General features: G+C 36.9%; 1 protein-coding gene across 2 annotated transcripts in view; it reads left to right on the top strand.

Annotated features, from left to right (window-relative positions):
- The window catches only part of LOC110027803 (serine/threonine-protein kinase tricorner), a 39,509-nt gene that overhangs the window by 12,848 nt on the left and 11,611 nt on the right, over nucleotides 1-15,050 (top strand). The window contains exons 5-11 of one of the 2 annotated variants that reach the window (XM_020729381.1): nucleotides 2-245; nucleotides 360-439; nucleotides 2,606-2,690; nucleotides 13,003-13,134; nucleotides 13,226-13,339; nucleotides 13,690-13,734; nucleotides 13,974-14,058. In XM_020729381.1, the coding sequence (XP_020585040.1) occupies nucleotides 2-245; nucleotides 360-439; nucleotides 2,606-2,690; nucleotides 13,003-13,134; nucleotides 13,226-13,339; nucleotides 13,690-13,734; nucleotides 13,974-14,058 (785 nt within the window). The remainder of the gene's footprint in view (nucleotide 1; nucleotides 246-359; nucleotides 440-2,605; nucleotides 2,691-13,002; nucleotides 13,135-13,225; nucleotides 13,340-13,689; nucleotides 13,735-13,973; nucleotides 14,059-15,050) is intronic. The other variant, XM_020729382.1, reaches the window with a different exon arrangement.

The following is a 15,050-nucleotide window of genomic DNA, read 5'->3' as shown; positions in this document are numbered from 1 at the left end:
GAGATATCAAACCGGACAATCTTCTGTTAGATAAAAATGGGCACATGAAACTCTCTGATTTTGGCCTGTGCAAGCCAATTGACTATAGAACTCTTTCAACTTTGAATGAAAATGAACCTATTAGAGATGAAGACCTCAGGGAATCGATGGACATTGACGGTGCCTTTCCAGACACAGCCACCGGTGGCAGATGGAGAAGCCCCCAAGAACAGCTACAGCATTGGCAGATAAACAGGAGAAAATTGGTATCAACAGATTGGTCCTACTTTTCTTTTCATGTTGTTATGATGTTAATTTCTTGTCCTTTTCTCCTGCGGATTATGAAGCTGAACTTTCATTCTTTTGATTTTTTACTGCAGGCCTTTTCTACTGTAGGCACTCCAGATTACATTGCCCCAGAGGTGTTACTAAAGAAGGGATATGGCATGGAGTGTGACTGGTTTGTTGATGCAAACCAAGCTTGATTTTTATTCTTGAAATTGTGTTTAGTTTCTAGTAGATGCTATTTTATGTTGCTTCACTTTTGAAATTTAGTTTAAGATGTGTTAACAACTAATGATGGTACTAAAGTTCTTAGAAAGTACATTATTGGAAATAGAATTATAGGAAAAATATTAATTGGCTAATTAGTTCTAGATATGTTTCTCTTTATTTTTTTTTATCCCTCACAGCCTTAGATATTTTCTTCTTTATTTTATACTTTTTTTGTATTTTCTCAATTTTTCTATATGAATTATTCTCTAAGTCAGTATGATATAAATCAAATTTCTTCTACTCTTACATGGTATTAGATTGGAGCTAGTTATTGTTCCCCTCAATTTCATTACACCCACTCATATGTTTGTACTTGCCTGCCTGTGCGTGCATTTGCACTCTTTCCTACTCGGTCACTCTGCCCACACGCTTGGTTGTGTACGGGCCCTATTTCTTGCTTGTGCACTGCTTATTGCCACATCCAACTCAGCTGCTTTGTCTGCACTTGATCACTCACCTCCCACTTGTTGATGTGCTTGCGCTCATCTACACCTTTTTTTGTCATCCGTAGCAGTCATTAGTGTCTAGCCTATGAGCATATTTTTTTCGTTGCTTGTGCCTTAATGAGCGCGCACAATCATTCATACAACTCGTCCTCACTTTTTGTTATTTATCTTTTTTCCCTTCGTGGTGTGTTCTTTTGAACCCTCACTTATCTCTTTGATCGGCGTTCCTATTAGATTCTTTGTGCCTTTCTCATTAGCGTCATGTCCTCATAATATATTAGTTTCGATCATCTAAAGCATGGTTAGGGGACTTTAGGTACGTTGAAGCTGGTGCTGAGCAAAATATTAGGTATAAAGCACCCTCTGCACCCAATCACAATTGGGCGGGAATTGGAAGGGAGAGAGGTCCCGCTCTCAACCATGATTTAGACAGAGTTAGGAGGGAAGGCGCCTTTTTACCTCTCAGCTCCCTCTGGTGAGATGGAATCTATTACTAAGAATTATATATATATATATATATATATATATATATATATATATATATATATATATATGTGTGTGTGTGTGTGTGTGTGTGTGTGTGTGGGTGTGTGTGTGCGCGCGCGCGCGCCTCTTCATGACATTTAAATGGCTATTTCCTTCGAGTCTAAGAGGAGAAAAGAATGAATGAAAAGATTTAGTTAATAGCAAAAACCTAAAATAGTTTCTTGACTATCAACAAGTGACCAATTTTGTCCCATGAGTTATAATGCTCCAATTTAGTCTCATACTAATATATTATTAAAAATATATCCGAATTAGTCTTTAGGTCAAATTTTCGTTGTTGCATCATGTATTTTTTGCCAGTTTGATCGCGGCCTTGGTTTTGACCTACAAAAACCACGATGAAAGCCCTACTTCAACCCACATCGGTTAGACCTCGAGAAGTTGCACTTGGAGCAAGTTAAAATAGACATTGACGTGACCATCAATGTGTGAAAGAAAAGAGGATTTTATCGAAGGAGCAGCAGATAACCTTGTCTTTCCCTCCAGCCCTCTCGCGTGCTTTAGTTTTTAATCGGATTCAAGGCGAAGCAAAGGAAAAATGGGATTTACGTTCCTATAGGTTTTAATTTTTTTCATTTTTGCTATAATTTGTTACCCATTAATATAGTACAAGAATATTTTTAACCAAAGAGGAGACAAACAATTTTTTACAAACAAATATGATTTATCCCTCATTAATTTAATGCTAAAATAATTTATTATTTATTTGAAAATTTAACCATGAAATTCGGTCTAAGGACTAATTTAGATCAATTTTCAATAGTTTGGGACAAAATTGGAACACTTTAAAACTCCTTGATATCCAGGGGATTATTTTGAGCATTTTTTTCTTTATTTAACATTGGAAATTTACTTTGGTTGAAAGCATAGTTGATGGTAGAAATCTAGATTCAAGGGCCTGTAACAGTGAATCTGTGCACATGATTATCATTATGTTTATTTTGTGCAGTCTGTTTTTAATATTACTGCATAATTTAATTTGCGTCATTACTTTGCGATTGCATAGAAACTTAAGCTATTATGCTTTAAAATATAGGGTTTGATTTGTCATATTTTCTTCTCTGATGAACTTTCTTCAGGTTTTCATTGGGTGCTATAATGTATGAGATGCTGATTGGTTATCCACCTTTCTATTCTGATGATCCAATAACAACTTGTCGAAAGGTAATTTGTGCTAATTCCAGGCTTTTCCCCCCCTCCCAGTTGTATTTGATTTTAATGAAAATTCTCTGTTTTATCTTTGAGGAACTCGCTTGTATTTTATTCTCTGCTTTGAAGCTATTCACTTTCTAAAACTAGCTGGATGAAATTATTGCAATTCATCTCCAGTGCAACCTTGCAATGATGATCTTTAAAATCAATGGAGTATTTTTGCTAACAGTATTAATTTGAATTTTATTTTTATACTTTTTAGGTTCCTTTTTTGTAGTTTGTAATTTGTTTTATCTATGAAAATCATTTTTTAATCATAAATTAATAGATCTTATTATAATATCATTTGCTTGATTGTAATTTATCCATCATAATCAGTTGATATTTTATTATATTGAAATAATTGTGATTTCGTTGCCAATATCTTTCCATCTCAGTATCGCAGGAATTCGTTGACAATAGTTTTCATTTACAACAACTCATAGATAGTAGCTTTCCTTCTACAATTTTGTCTATAATAGATCCAACAATTTGGGGATAGCTACTTTTCATCAATAACAATCTATCAATTTGTGGACATTAGCATTCCATTTCTGCTATACAGTTAATTCTGGATTATAAAATTAAAGATTGATTGTAAAATTTGTTCATTTCCTTAATAATTACTTCTCTATCTACTTATATAAAACTTATCATCTTATTTTCTACAGTCATGCTACGTTGGCACCTAGCCTAAGGACAAATTTGTCTTTTGTATTTCTAAGGGCAATTTAGTCTTTTATTTTTGTTATTGTTGGGTATGTTTATACATGAGATTGAATTATGTATCTTAGGTTTAGGGTTTGGAAGAGATTTCTTACCTCTCAACTTTTAGGTGTTTATCTTTGTATTCTTATTAAGTTATTTGAATTTTTGAAGAAATATTGTGTTTGCCCAAGTTTCTGTGGAAAAGCATGCAGATTTTGATGTAGGATCGTATCAGCAATCTTCCATTTTTTCTGTCCTCCTTCACTCTAATTTTCAGAAGGATATCAGAGCAGTTATGGTTTTACTTCCTCTTGAGGCTAAATAGTCTTTCAATATGGAATCTCTTCTCCTTTATCAATTGGCCATTCACCAATATTAAAAGCCGATCTTCGTCCAACAAAGATAACAAAAACACATATGAAGGATTCTCTTGGAAAGAAGATGATGACAAGTACTTTGAAGAGAATGATGGCAAGTTGCACAACCACAAAGAAGCTAGTGGTCAAGATGCTTGCATTTCCAACACTGTAAATGGACTTCAAAATGGAGAACCCAGATACAAAACATGAAAAATTTTGACAGAATACTGGACTGAAAATTTCCGCAGATAAATAACAGAAAAGTTAAGTCGCTATAGCTATCCTTTTTTAGTTCAAACATGTGGACAACAAACCAAAGAAATAAAGGCTTTTTTTAGTAAAAGCTTATTTCAAATCTTGACTAAAATAAATTTGGTTATTTAAAAAGATACTCTGGTTGCCCTTGTTTTGCGCGGCAAGAAGGAAATTACTTAATATGTAGATAGTAGACTTGGGAGCTTTAGATCATATGATCGAAGACAAAATATCTTCCACAATTACAAATCATGTCATAAAAATTATAATATCCAGGTTGTAGATAGGTTGCTATCATATGGGGTTGGATTAGGCTTCATAGTTTTATGAAAATATTTGACTCTTGATTTTGTGCTTCTAGGGCCAAATCTTGATAGCAATTTATTAACAATTCTCAAGCTCATTTGAGACAATTTTTTTTTTTTTAAATTTCTCATATAATCGTTGTAATTTTAATGATTTGAGCTAAAAAGGATAGGTGGTACTGCATAAATGTAACCTGATTCTATTTTCTAAATAATGATTCCTCGTAAGGCGCATGCTCAAGTAATGGGTTGTTTATCCACCAAAATACTGATACCAATCTAGGTTATTAAATCATATGGGATGATCAAGAGAGGGTTTAGATAGGTTGTAGGATGAGAAGGATGTTGAAAAGATGATGACAACAAATAAATTGGGATTCTCGTTTGCTGGACAACAAGTTGGAATAAGAAAACTTCAGGTCGACAATGAAACTGGTAGAGTATAAGGACTCCAAATGTTTGAGAGTGATTACCATCTTGATACAATCAAACTACAAACTCAATACCTGAGAAAGATATAAGGATACGACACTTGTAAAAAAAGAATTGGAGAAAACAATTTCTATTGCATAAATCATAACCCAAAAGTCTCAAAACAGGTTCCAAGCAACATATACTATAACACAAATTAAACACTACTCACAATCATATGATAAGCAAGAGCCCACAAGGTTGGTTGTCTAGCAACAGAAGGGAAATTTGCCGCTTCAGTTCTCATTGAAGGGAATGTTGTCCCAATTTCAATTCAGCATACACGGGGATCTTGAGTCCTTTATGACGTAGGAGCGCCTCCTACTCCCGACACGAGAGTCCCACAGATGAAGCTGCATCCCGCGAACGAAGCCGCGACCTGATTATAGTTTTTGAACCAGGCAGGTCCATGTTTTGTCCTTGTTGAGGAGTTGGCCGGTCCTCTTGGGGCTCTCCTAGTCAACCTATTATTATATATTTATTTTCATAGGAGTCTAGGGTTAGTTTTTCGTGTATGTTGTATCGGGGCAGCCTCCGAAGTCTCTTTTTCTCTTCGAGGGCTGTATCCTAGGATTATCGATGGTGCTTCAGTTGTATCTTGGTCTCCATGTGGTGATTATCTTCCTTATGCCCTTCACTATCCTCTCCACGTCGCTGTCAGCCGCCCTCTATCACTGTAGCCGCCCAGAACAATGCTTGTTTGCTATTTTTTTTGGCAGATTTCCTCCTTCCAGCCCTTCCTCTTCGCCGTCATTTTTGTGTCAACCCCCCATCTTCTCTGCTGCTGCTGTCTAACCCTTCTTCTCTGTTGCCGCCACCATTTCAACCCTCCCTTACTGCCATCACTCTGGATAGGCCTCTCACATTGCTTCTTGTTGTTTTTCTGTTGTCCGACACTGAAGAAACAACCACCTTACTGTTATATGCTTGCCAACCGTCTTTCCACCCCCGCACCACCTTCCAAAACCCTCAATAACCACCTCCACCATCGCAAAATCTACACTAGTCGTAGAGTTTGTGATGTCTATTGCTATTTCAGATTTTTGGGTGTCGGGTTGTATTTTTCCTTTCAGATGTATTGGTTGTAACTGTCTATTTGCTTTCAGTAGTAATATTTGTTTTTCTTATTATATTGTAGGTTAACTTTGGTATCATTTGATATCAGAGCTAGCCCTTCCACTTCGCTCCTTATGTTTTTTGGCTGCCTGACACCGACGAAACAACCACCTTATTGTTATATGCTTGAAAACCGCCTTTCCACCCTCGCACCACCTTCCAAAACCCTCAATGACCACCTCCACCATCCCGGATTGCACACTAGTTTAGTGTTTGTGATGTCTGTTGCTATTTTAGATTTTTGGGTGTCGGGTTGTATTTTTCCTTTCAAATGTATTGGTTATAACTATCTATTTGCTTTAAGTAATAATATTCACTTTTCTTTATTATATTGTAGGTTAACTTCAGTATCATTTGGTATCAGAGCTAGCTTATTCGTAGTCCTACCCTAGTTTTTCCAACATCCATCCTGATACCGGAGGAGAAAACCCATACAACTAAAGAAATACATATTATTACCGAATTTGAAATTGATTACAATGACTCTTCAAAATATGAAATAAACGACAGACAAATATAAATACACAAGCCAACACCTCGAAAGTGTATCAAGGGCAGTGGAGGTTGGCCCAGTGGATCCGGAGGCTTGGGGATAGCAAGTGTGGATATGGGAGAGGGGCCGACAGGGGTTAGAAGGTAGACTAAAGGAGGGATGAAACAGGTTAAGGTGACGAGAAGGTTTGTTGGGCGGCTGGGAGGCAGGTTGGAAGGTGGGGTAGTAAGCTGGGAATTTGTGCAACAACAGGGAAGGTTTGTCAGCACTTTCAGATGGTGGACAACGAGCGGGGAAGCACTGTCAGTGCTGGGAAAGGTCTGGACAACAAGGTAGACTGTTGGAAGTGGGTCGGCTAAGTGCTGGAAGAAATTCTGGGCAGGTGGACAACAAGATTGGGTTGTTCAGGAAGGGCAGCTGAATGTTGGGATGGAGTATGGGGAGTTGCGGCCTGTCGGGAGAAGGCTGGCAGTAGGTTAGAGACAACAACCGATGGTTGTTGGGGAAGAGGTGTGGTGGCTTGCTGTAGGGTCGGGAAGAGGGTGAATAGTAGCAAGAAGGGTGGAAGGATAGATGAATATCTCATCCGGGTCGAGTTATAATCGGAGCACCACCCGGGCCCGTGGAGAAGATCACCACCTTGGATGAGGGACAGTCAGAGCATTACCTCGATGTCATATACAACCCTCGAAAGAAAAAAAATATCAAGGCTAAAACCTGATTTTAGATATAAAAAACACGACCCCTAACTTTAAGCACACATCTCATATTTATGAAGAGGCTATACTTATTTTAGGTAATGAAAATAAGGATGGAGAATAGAATATAATCAGTTTTTTCAGATTTTAGGAAAGGATTTAAAATAGAAAAATGCTTAGGAAGGAAAGATTGAGGGGGAGAGAAAAGAAATATGAGGAAGGAAGGAGGAGGAAGAAAAGGACATGGAAATGAAGGAAAAAGGGAAGGAGTGAAAGGAAGAAGGGGAAGGAGAGGGCACGGCCCCCCTCCCTTGAGGACCGGTCGGTCCTCCCCCGAGCTCTACGTCAGTCTCCTGAGGTTGGAGGGGCTTTTACTTCATCTGTCGAGGCTTTTAGTTCTCTGTGGCTGTTACTGGATCCCACTGATGACTGCCTTGACTCCCAAAGCATCTGAGGAGTTTCTCCCATCTTCGAGCATACCTCCTTATCGCTCTGTTTTGGTTTGGCATAATCTGAGCTGAAGGCACACATCGGCGTAATTTCTCCTTGGCCAAATTTTGAGCAAATAAATATCTCATATGCTTCTCATCTATGACAAGGTGGGCCTCAGCAGGTTTAAGGGTTTCTAACAGTTTGGTTGATGAATGATTCTTATTATCCTCTGAGTCTTCCCTCTGACTATTGAAGTTTTGGAGAACTAACTTCTTTTGATTTGTTCCAATTACATGAGCTTGACCTTGACTTTTAATCTCTTCATGTGGAACACTAGAGGGCTGGAAGTGTGACCGCCCGTGAAGCTTTCAATCGGTCTTTACTAAGTTCATCTACTGAAATTTTAAATTCTGACATCTTCTGATCAATGTGACCTTTGTATAGCTCAACAATAAGTTTTCCATCTTTTAGGAGAGTAGGAATCACAATCTGATAAAAAATCGCATGCTTCTTTTGATCACATGGAGAAAAGACATCGAATGTATCCACTAATAATGGAGTTCCTCGGGGAAGATGTCATCGGATAAAAAATTCTCGTTTGAACTGCTCTTCAATGTCTGCGGTGTTCTCACCCCATGTTTCAACAACGCCCTACGTCGTGAAATAGATCACTCTCCTGATTGTCAATTCTGTTTCCTCATGTTTGAATCCGTGGCACTTGCAACATTTTAGCGACGGACTTGCGGATTGGTTTTGCTAGATAATAGTCTGAGGGGGGGGTGGGTCGCTTGGTGATATGGTCTCTTCTCTTTGGAAGCTAGAGTTTGCAACTTTTGCGGTAGTAAGTTGGTAGGGATCACCGTTGTGTTTTCTGCTTCATTTTCACATTTCTCTTTCTTCCCTTCGACCTTCTAGATCATGATCAATGGTAACTTCCCATTGGATTTTCTCTTCAATATCCGTAAGTCTTTGTTGGACTCAGTAGGCTCGGACATATTTTTTCTTGGCGGCATAGTTGACGGTTTTGGGATCTGTGGAAGGAATGAAAGAAGAAACAAAGAAAGAAGAGAAAATAAAATACAAAATAAAGAACAAAAAAATTTGGTGTGGTAGAATGGGTAGGGCAGATGCTAGAACCCTAGGATGAGACTAGAATTGAGCTAGCTCTGATACCAAATGATATATGAGGAGAAAACCTAAACCACAAAAGAAACACAAATTTTATTATCGAATTTGAAATATGTTACAAGTACTCTTCAAAACATAAAATAAACAATAAACAAACACAAAGACACAAGCTAACACCTCGAAAGTGTGTCCCAAGTGTGGTGGAGGTTGGCCAAGTGGGTCCGGAGGCATGGGGACAGCAAGCGTAGATGCGGGAGAGGGTCAACAAGGGTTGGGAGGTGAACTGGAGAAGGGAGGTAACAGGTTAAGGAGGCGGGAAAGTTTGTTTGGCGGTTGGTAGGTAGGTTAGAAGGTGGCGCAGCAAGCTGGGAAGGTGGGGTAGCGAAAATGAAGGCTCTTTAGCATATTCGGAGGGTGGACAATGAGCGGGGAAGTGCTGGCAGCAATGGGAAAAGCCTGGACAGCAAGGCGAACTGTTGGAAGTGGGACGGTTGAGTGCTGGGAAGAATTCTGGACAGGTGGACTGCAAGATTGCGTTCTTCAAAAAGGGCGGCTGAGTGTTAGGATGGAGTATAAGGAGTTGCAGCCTTGCTGGAAGAAGGCTGTTAGTAGGTTGGAGGGAGGGCAGTAGCTGGCGTTTGTTGGGGAAGAGGTGTGGTGGTCTGCTATAGGGCTGAAAAGTGGGTGGACAACAGTGAGAAGGGTGGAAGGATAGATAAATATCTTGTCGGGGTCAAGCTGTAGCCAGAGCACCACTCGTACACGTGGAGACGATCACTATCTCAGATGAGGAACTACCGGAGCACTACCTTGACGTCGAATACAACTGTCAAAGGGGAAAATACCAAGGCTAAAATCCGATTTCATATATCAAAAATAAGACACCCCTAACTCTAAGCACATCATCCCATATTTTTAAAGAGGATAGACTTATTTTAGGTATTGAAAATAAAGAAGGATAATAAAATATATTTAGGTTTTCAGATTTTAGGAAGAGATTTAAAATACGAAAGTGCTTTGGAATGAAAGATTAAGAGGGAGAGAAAGGAAATGTGAGGAAGAAAGCAGGAAGAAAAGGCAAAGAGAGAGGAAGGAAAAAGGGAATAGGGAAAGGAAGAAAGGGAAGGAGGGGGCGGCAGCCCACCCTCCCTCGAGGACCGACCGCTCCTCCGACCCCCGCTTCACATCCATACGTAGCCCTACCTCCAACCAAAATTTTTCTGTCGCCCTACATCACTCCTACACACCTTCCACCAACCCAGTCCAAAGCCTAGTTATGTTGCTGAAGAGATAATAGCAGGAAACCGGATTGAGGGAAAAAGGTACAATTTTGCTTATGAGGAATCCACAAATAGGTGTCTAGGAGATTTCTAGGCTAGGGAGGATACATAGACGGAAATTCTCCAACTGTAGTAAAGGTTTGCTGCTATGAAGAGGAGACCATCCTAAGGGGTCACACGAATTCTAGTCGATTTTCAAGATGAAGAATCATTACTCCAAAAATTTGGCATGAAATATTGGAGAAACCATAATTTTGAAGTAAATATGGAATTGCCCTATTTTGATGGCCACATGAGATCTTACTTGCTTCCATGGAGAATAGAGAGATTGGAGTTGGAAATAAGTTTGTGCATAGTGATGCCCAAATCCGGATTAGTTCATTGAATGACTCTGGATCTTGGAATGCGTCTTTGAGTGCGAGGACGTCCCCATAGTTGGAATGGTAAAACTAGTCACCAACAAGTTTAGGAATGGTGCATCTCAATGATGAGCGAACTTGAAGATTCTTTGACATCAAAAAGAGAAGAGTAAAATTACTACCTGATTCAAGATGAAAAGGGAAATGCAGCGCGAGTACCTACTCGCACAATCAATGTATCACTTGCACACCCAAAAGTCCTAATTTAGCTTAACGACCAATTAAGCACCAAATTGTGTGAATAAATACCAATTAAGCACCAAATTGTGTGAATAAATTCTCAGATAATGGTTTCGATCTCTACTGTTCTGTTGCCTTAAGGAATGAATTGAGGTCATGTACCAAACGCCCATTTATGATTTCATGGCTTATAAATGCTATTCACTTGGATTTCTTGATTTTATTTCTTCTCTTGATAAATATAGATTCCAAACAAAATTCATGAAGGTCTCACAATTTCCAAGTGGATGAAAGCTGTAACGGAAGAAATCTTGTATTTATGAAAGAATGGTTCATGAAAAATTAATGAAAATTACACCAAAAAAATAATCATTGGGATGTAAATGTTTCTTTTCAGTCAACTAAGTAGATGAGAGAATTGATAAATTTAAATCTTGACCTGTTGCAAAAAGGTTCCCTCAACCATATACTATTTATTGACTATCTACAAATTTTCTAGTTGTTGCTAATTCAACACAATTTAAAATTTGCTCACTTTTTGCAAATTTGGATTCGCTTTACATCAACATGACTTGAAAAATATTGATATTTTTTAACGGGACCTCGAGAAGGAAGTTCACATGAAGATCCCATATATATTAAAAAAAATTCTAGAAACAGCAATAGGTTATGTTGACTTAGACAAACTCTATGTATGGCCTAAGCAAATCTCCCACTGCCAACTTCAGCAAATTCTCTAAATATGTTGAGAAGTATGGGTTCGCTAATATTCAAAATGATCATATTATTTATCAAATGCTCACTTAAATGGAGAAATAAAGATGATTTTGATCCTGCATGTGGATCATATTATATTGATTGTTGATTTTGAGGAAGCACTTACTAAAATAAAATGCTTTTTGGAAAGAGAATATTTTGTAAAAGTTCTTGATATAGAAGTGACATGATCAATGGAAGATATTTTTATTTCTCAAATGAAGTGTATTCTTGATCTACTACAAAAAAACTGAAATGCTTAGGTGTAATCTACTAGAAACTTTAATGGATATAATAAAGAGAATTGGAATCACCACTAATTGCACGCTCATTGATAAAGGTTGGTATTAATGCCTTGTGGACGAAATCATTTTACTCTTTCTTAACCATCCTGATATTAGGTTCTTTATTAGTATAGTAAATTAATATATGAATAAACCCTAGTGAAAGCCACAGGAGTTGTTAATTGCTTTATAAAATACCTCGAAATGACATCAAGAAAATGTATGAAAAAAGTGGTAACATGGAGAAATAAAAAATAGCTTGTGATCTTAAAAAGGCCTAAAGCTGAATATATGACAGTGCTCATGGTATTTATGAAGGAATATATTGAATCATCTTTCTCAATAAAAAAAATTTATGAAGGAATATTGTTAAAAAATACTAAAAGAATTAAATTCTTGAGTAAAAAAGATCTCCAGTTGTGTATTGTGACAGCAGACTGATACAATTAGTACAAAAAATTGTCCATGATGATGCGACTATACATATTAAGACAGACTGACATTTCATTTTAGAAAAATAATGAAAATGAAAGTGACCAACTAAATTATATTCCAATAAATTCTTAAACTACAGCTATTCTTACGAAGGCTTCAAGAAGTTAGACATGATTAACATATACATCTCAGGGGGGAGCATTGAAATATTTTGTGGCCAAGATCTTTTCATTTACAACAACCCAACAATATGTGAGCATGATTTTATCTACAATAGTCTAATAATCATAGACATTAGCTTTCCGTTTGCGATAATTCAATTTCCCCAAGGACCAAATAGGCTGGCAAGACACAGTTCACATTGTTGGTTACTTTGTTTCATATTTTATTCCTGTACAATGTACTTTTTATTTGCCATATGCCGCTGTATACGGCATACCTTGGGCCATCTCAATCTGTAAATATAGGTGGCAGTCATGAGGTATTGGAGAGCTCTTAAGTGAGAATTCTTCCTACTTCCCTGGAAGAGCCGAAATCCTTGTAATAATTTATTTAGAAAAATAAAATCACGAGAGGTTTTTCCTCTTCTCCTTTTGGTCTCTACCTCTTCACCTGTTCTTCTCTTTTCACATTGCTCTTTCCTAGGCGGGATGACTACAGATATATCAGGATCCAACAATTACTATTATGCTAGCAAAATTTTTTTATTTTCATTCAAGTCCAAATTCTTAAGATTATAGGCTTGTCAACTAAATATTCTTTGTCCTACTTTATTGATCACTTCGTTACCATCGTAAACTAAGGGACAAATGATACTTTGGTTAATTATACTCATGGGCATGCATGCTCTGAACTTGGTGCATTCATATTTATATAAAATTATGCAGGCATTGCATAGTTCTCCCCTAATTTGCTTTAGAATGAAGAAATTTTTTACTCATCCCACTGTTTTACTGTTATTGACAGATTGTACACTGGAAAAATCATTTGAAGTTTCCAGAAAATGCAAAAATTTCTCTTGAGGCGAAAGATCTCATCTCTAGACTACTCTGCGATGTTGAACATAGGCTTGGCAGTCGGGGAGCTGACCAAATAAAGGCAAGAAGCCAGCTTACCCTGCCCCACCCTTTTTTTATTGAAGTCTAGATATTTGACTTTGCTAATGTTGCTTCAATCTATTTCTTCTCAGGCTCATCCATGGTTTAAAGGTGTAGAATGGGATAAGCTGTATGAGATGGATGCTGCATTTAAACCTGAGGTTAACAGCGAGCTTGACACTCAGAACTTTCTGAAGTTTGATGAAGTATGATGATTTTGTCGATCTATATAATAGCCTATTTCTTAATGGTAGATGCCCTGCATAATTTGTTTTCTCATCTGGTTGCATGGTCTCTCTCGTCTATATTTGTCTTGGTTTGTTTATATTTGTTGTGTAATTTTTCCTCATTTGTATGCCACCGTTGTCCTAAAAATTTAGTATTTGATAGGTTGTTAGATATTGAGCTCTACCAAAGGATTCTATTATGTTAAATAAATAATTTTAAGAATAAAATTTAAAAAAAATTAAGAATTAAATTGTGTTTCACTGCTCAAATTCTAATGATAAATTATTTTATCAAGTATTTTTTCTTTGTTTGATGAATCATATACCAGTTGGATCCTCCTCCAGCAAGGACGGGTTCCGGACCCTATAGGAAGGTAAGATCTTTCAATCTAGCAATGTGCTTTCAAAAGCTATCAACCTTGTAAAATGCCTTCCTTTGCCCTTTTCTGTACATTGATGCGAAATTCGGATGTTCTGATTGGGTATTTCTTTGTTTGGGCATTTAGCAAGAAAATTCTAGCACGGATTCATTCATCATGGTCTTCTTCATCATCTTCAAGTTTTTTGTATTTGATCTTTTTAGTACATGCATAGTTGTTGATTTTGTTTGCAGATGTTACTAACTCCTAAAGATATAAGTTTTGTCGGATATACCTACAAAAATTTTGAGGCTGTCAAAGGTGTACATCAGTCTAAAGGTACCCTATTTGCACTATATATGCTTTAAGATTGTTGCACTGGATTCTTTATATTTTCTATCTCAAGAAACTCCTTAAACCAGCTTATCCCACTGTAGCAAATTCTTTTCTTACGTTCAGAACCTTTTTCTGGAAGCTGAAATTAAACATTCTATTGTTTGATGCTACTTTCCTGTGTTATTGGCTTTTCCAAACATGAATATTAATTTTTTTCTCCATTTTCTTCTTTTAGAGAAGGTGGTGCAGTTTATTCATATTTTTAAATTTGTCTAGTTTAATTTTATTATGTGAGCAAGTTATTAAGGTAGTGATTAGGGCTAAATTTTCATGGTCTCAAATTATAAAGATAGATGAGTTAGTTCCAGGTTAATATTTCTTTCAGAAAACTTCTCCCGTGCTTCCAATTTTATGGAACTCTTCTTATTGACAGAGGGAGCATATTAAGGGTTGTAGAATCTTGGAAATAGAACCTTGAAAAATTAAGGAGAGGAGAAATAATTTTTTAGCTGCACTCGAAAGTGCTAAGGGCAAGAATTTGCCTCTTATTAAAATAAACCTCTATTTATAATAGGTGATCATAACTAAAATAATAGAACAACCCTACCTAAAAAAAAAAAAATCAGAACTATCCTAAAGATTGCTACACTTTTACTCCTTACAATCTCGTAGAAGTTCTAGTGCATATAATAAGAACACACGAGCATAAGTGATGAAATATAACCCTGACGTAAAAACATGAAGAACAGAAGTTCCTATAAATGATCCATGATCAGATATAATGTAGAAATCTGAGAAGAATTTATGGAGAATTTGGTTGAGATATCTTAAGAAACTCTTGATTATTTTATTCCCTTCCTATGCTATGTCTTTTTTTTAAAATTTTAGAATTAGTTCTTTTCTTATTTTAGGTTATATATATTTGTTATGTTTATAATTTAGGAGAGATTGCTTTCCCTATATATATATATATATATATGTTGCTGAAGAGATAA

Source organism: Phalaenopsis equestris, unplaced genomic scaffold (assembly GCF_001263595.1).
Source record: "Phalaenopsis equestris unplaced genomic scaffold, ASM126359v1 Scaffold000450, whole genome shotgun sequence".
Taxonomy (NCBI): Eukaryota; Viridiplantae; Streptophyta; class Magnoliopsida; order Asparagales; family Orchidaceae; genus Phalaenopsis; species Phalaenopsis equestris.
The sequence above is the reverse complement of the archived record's forward strand: the minus strand, read 5'-3'. Positions and strand labels throughout refer to the sequence as shown.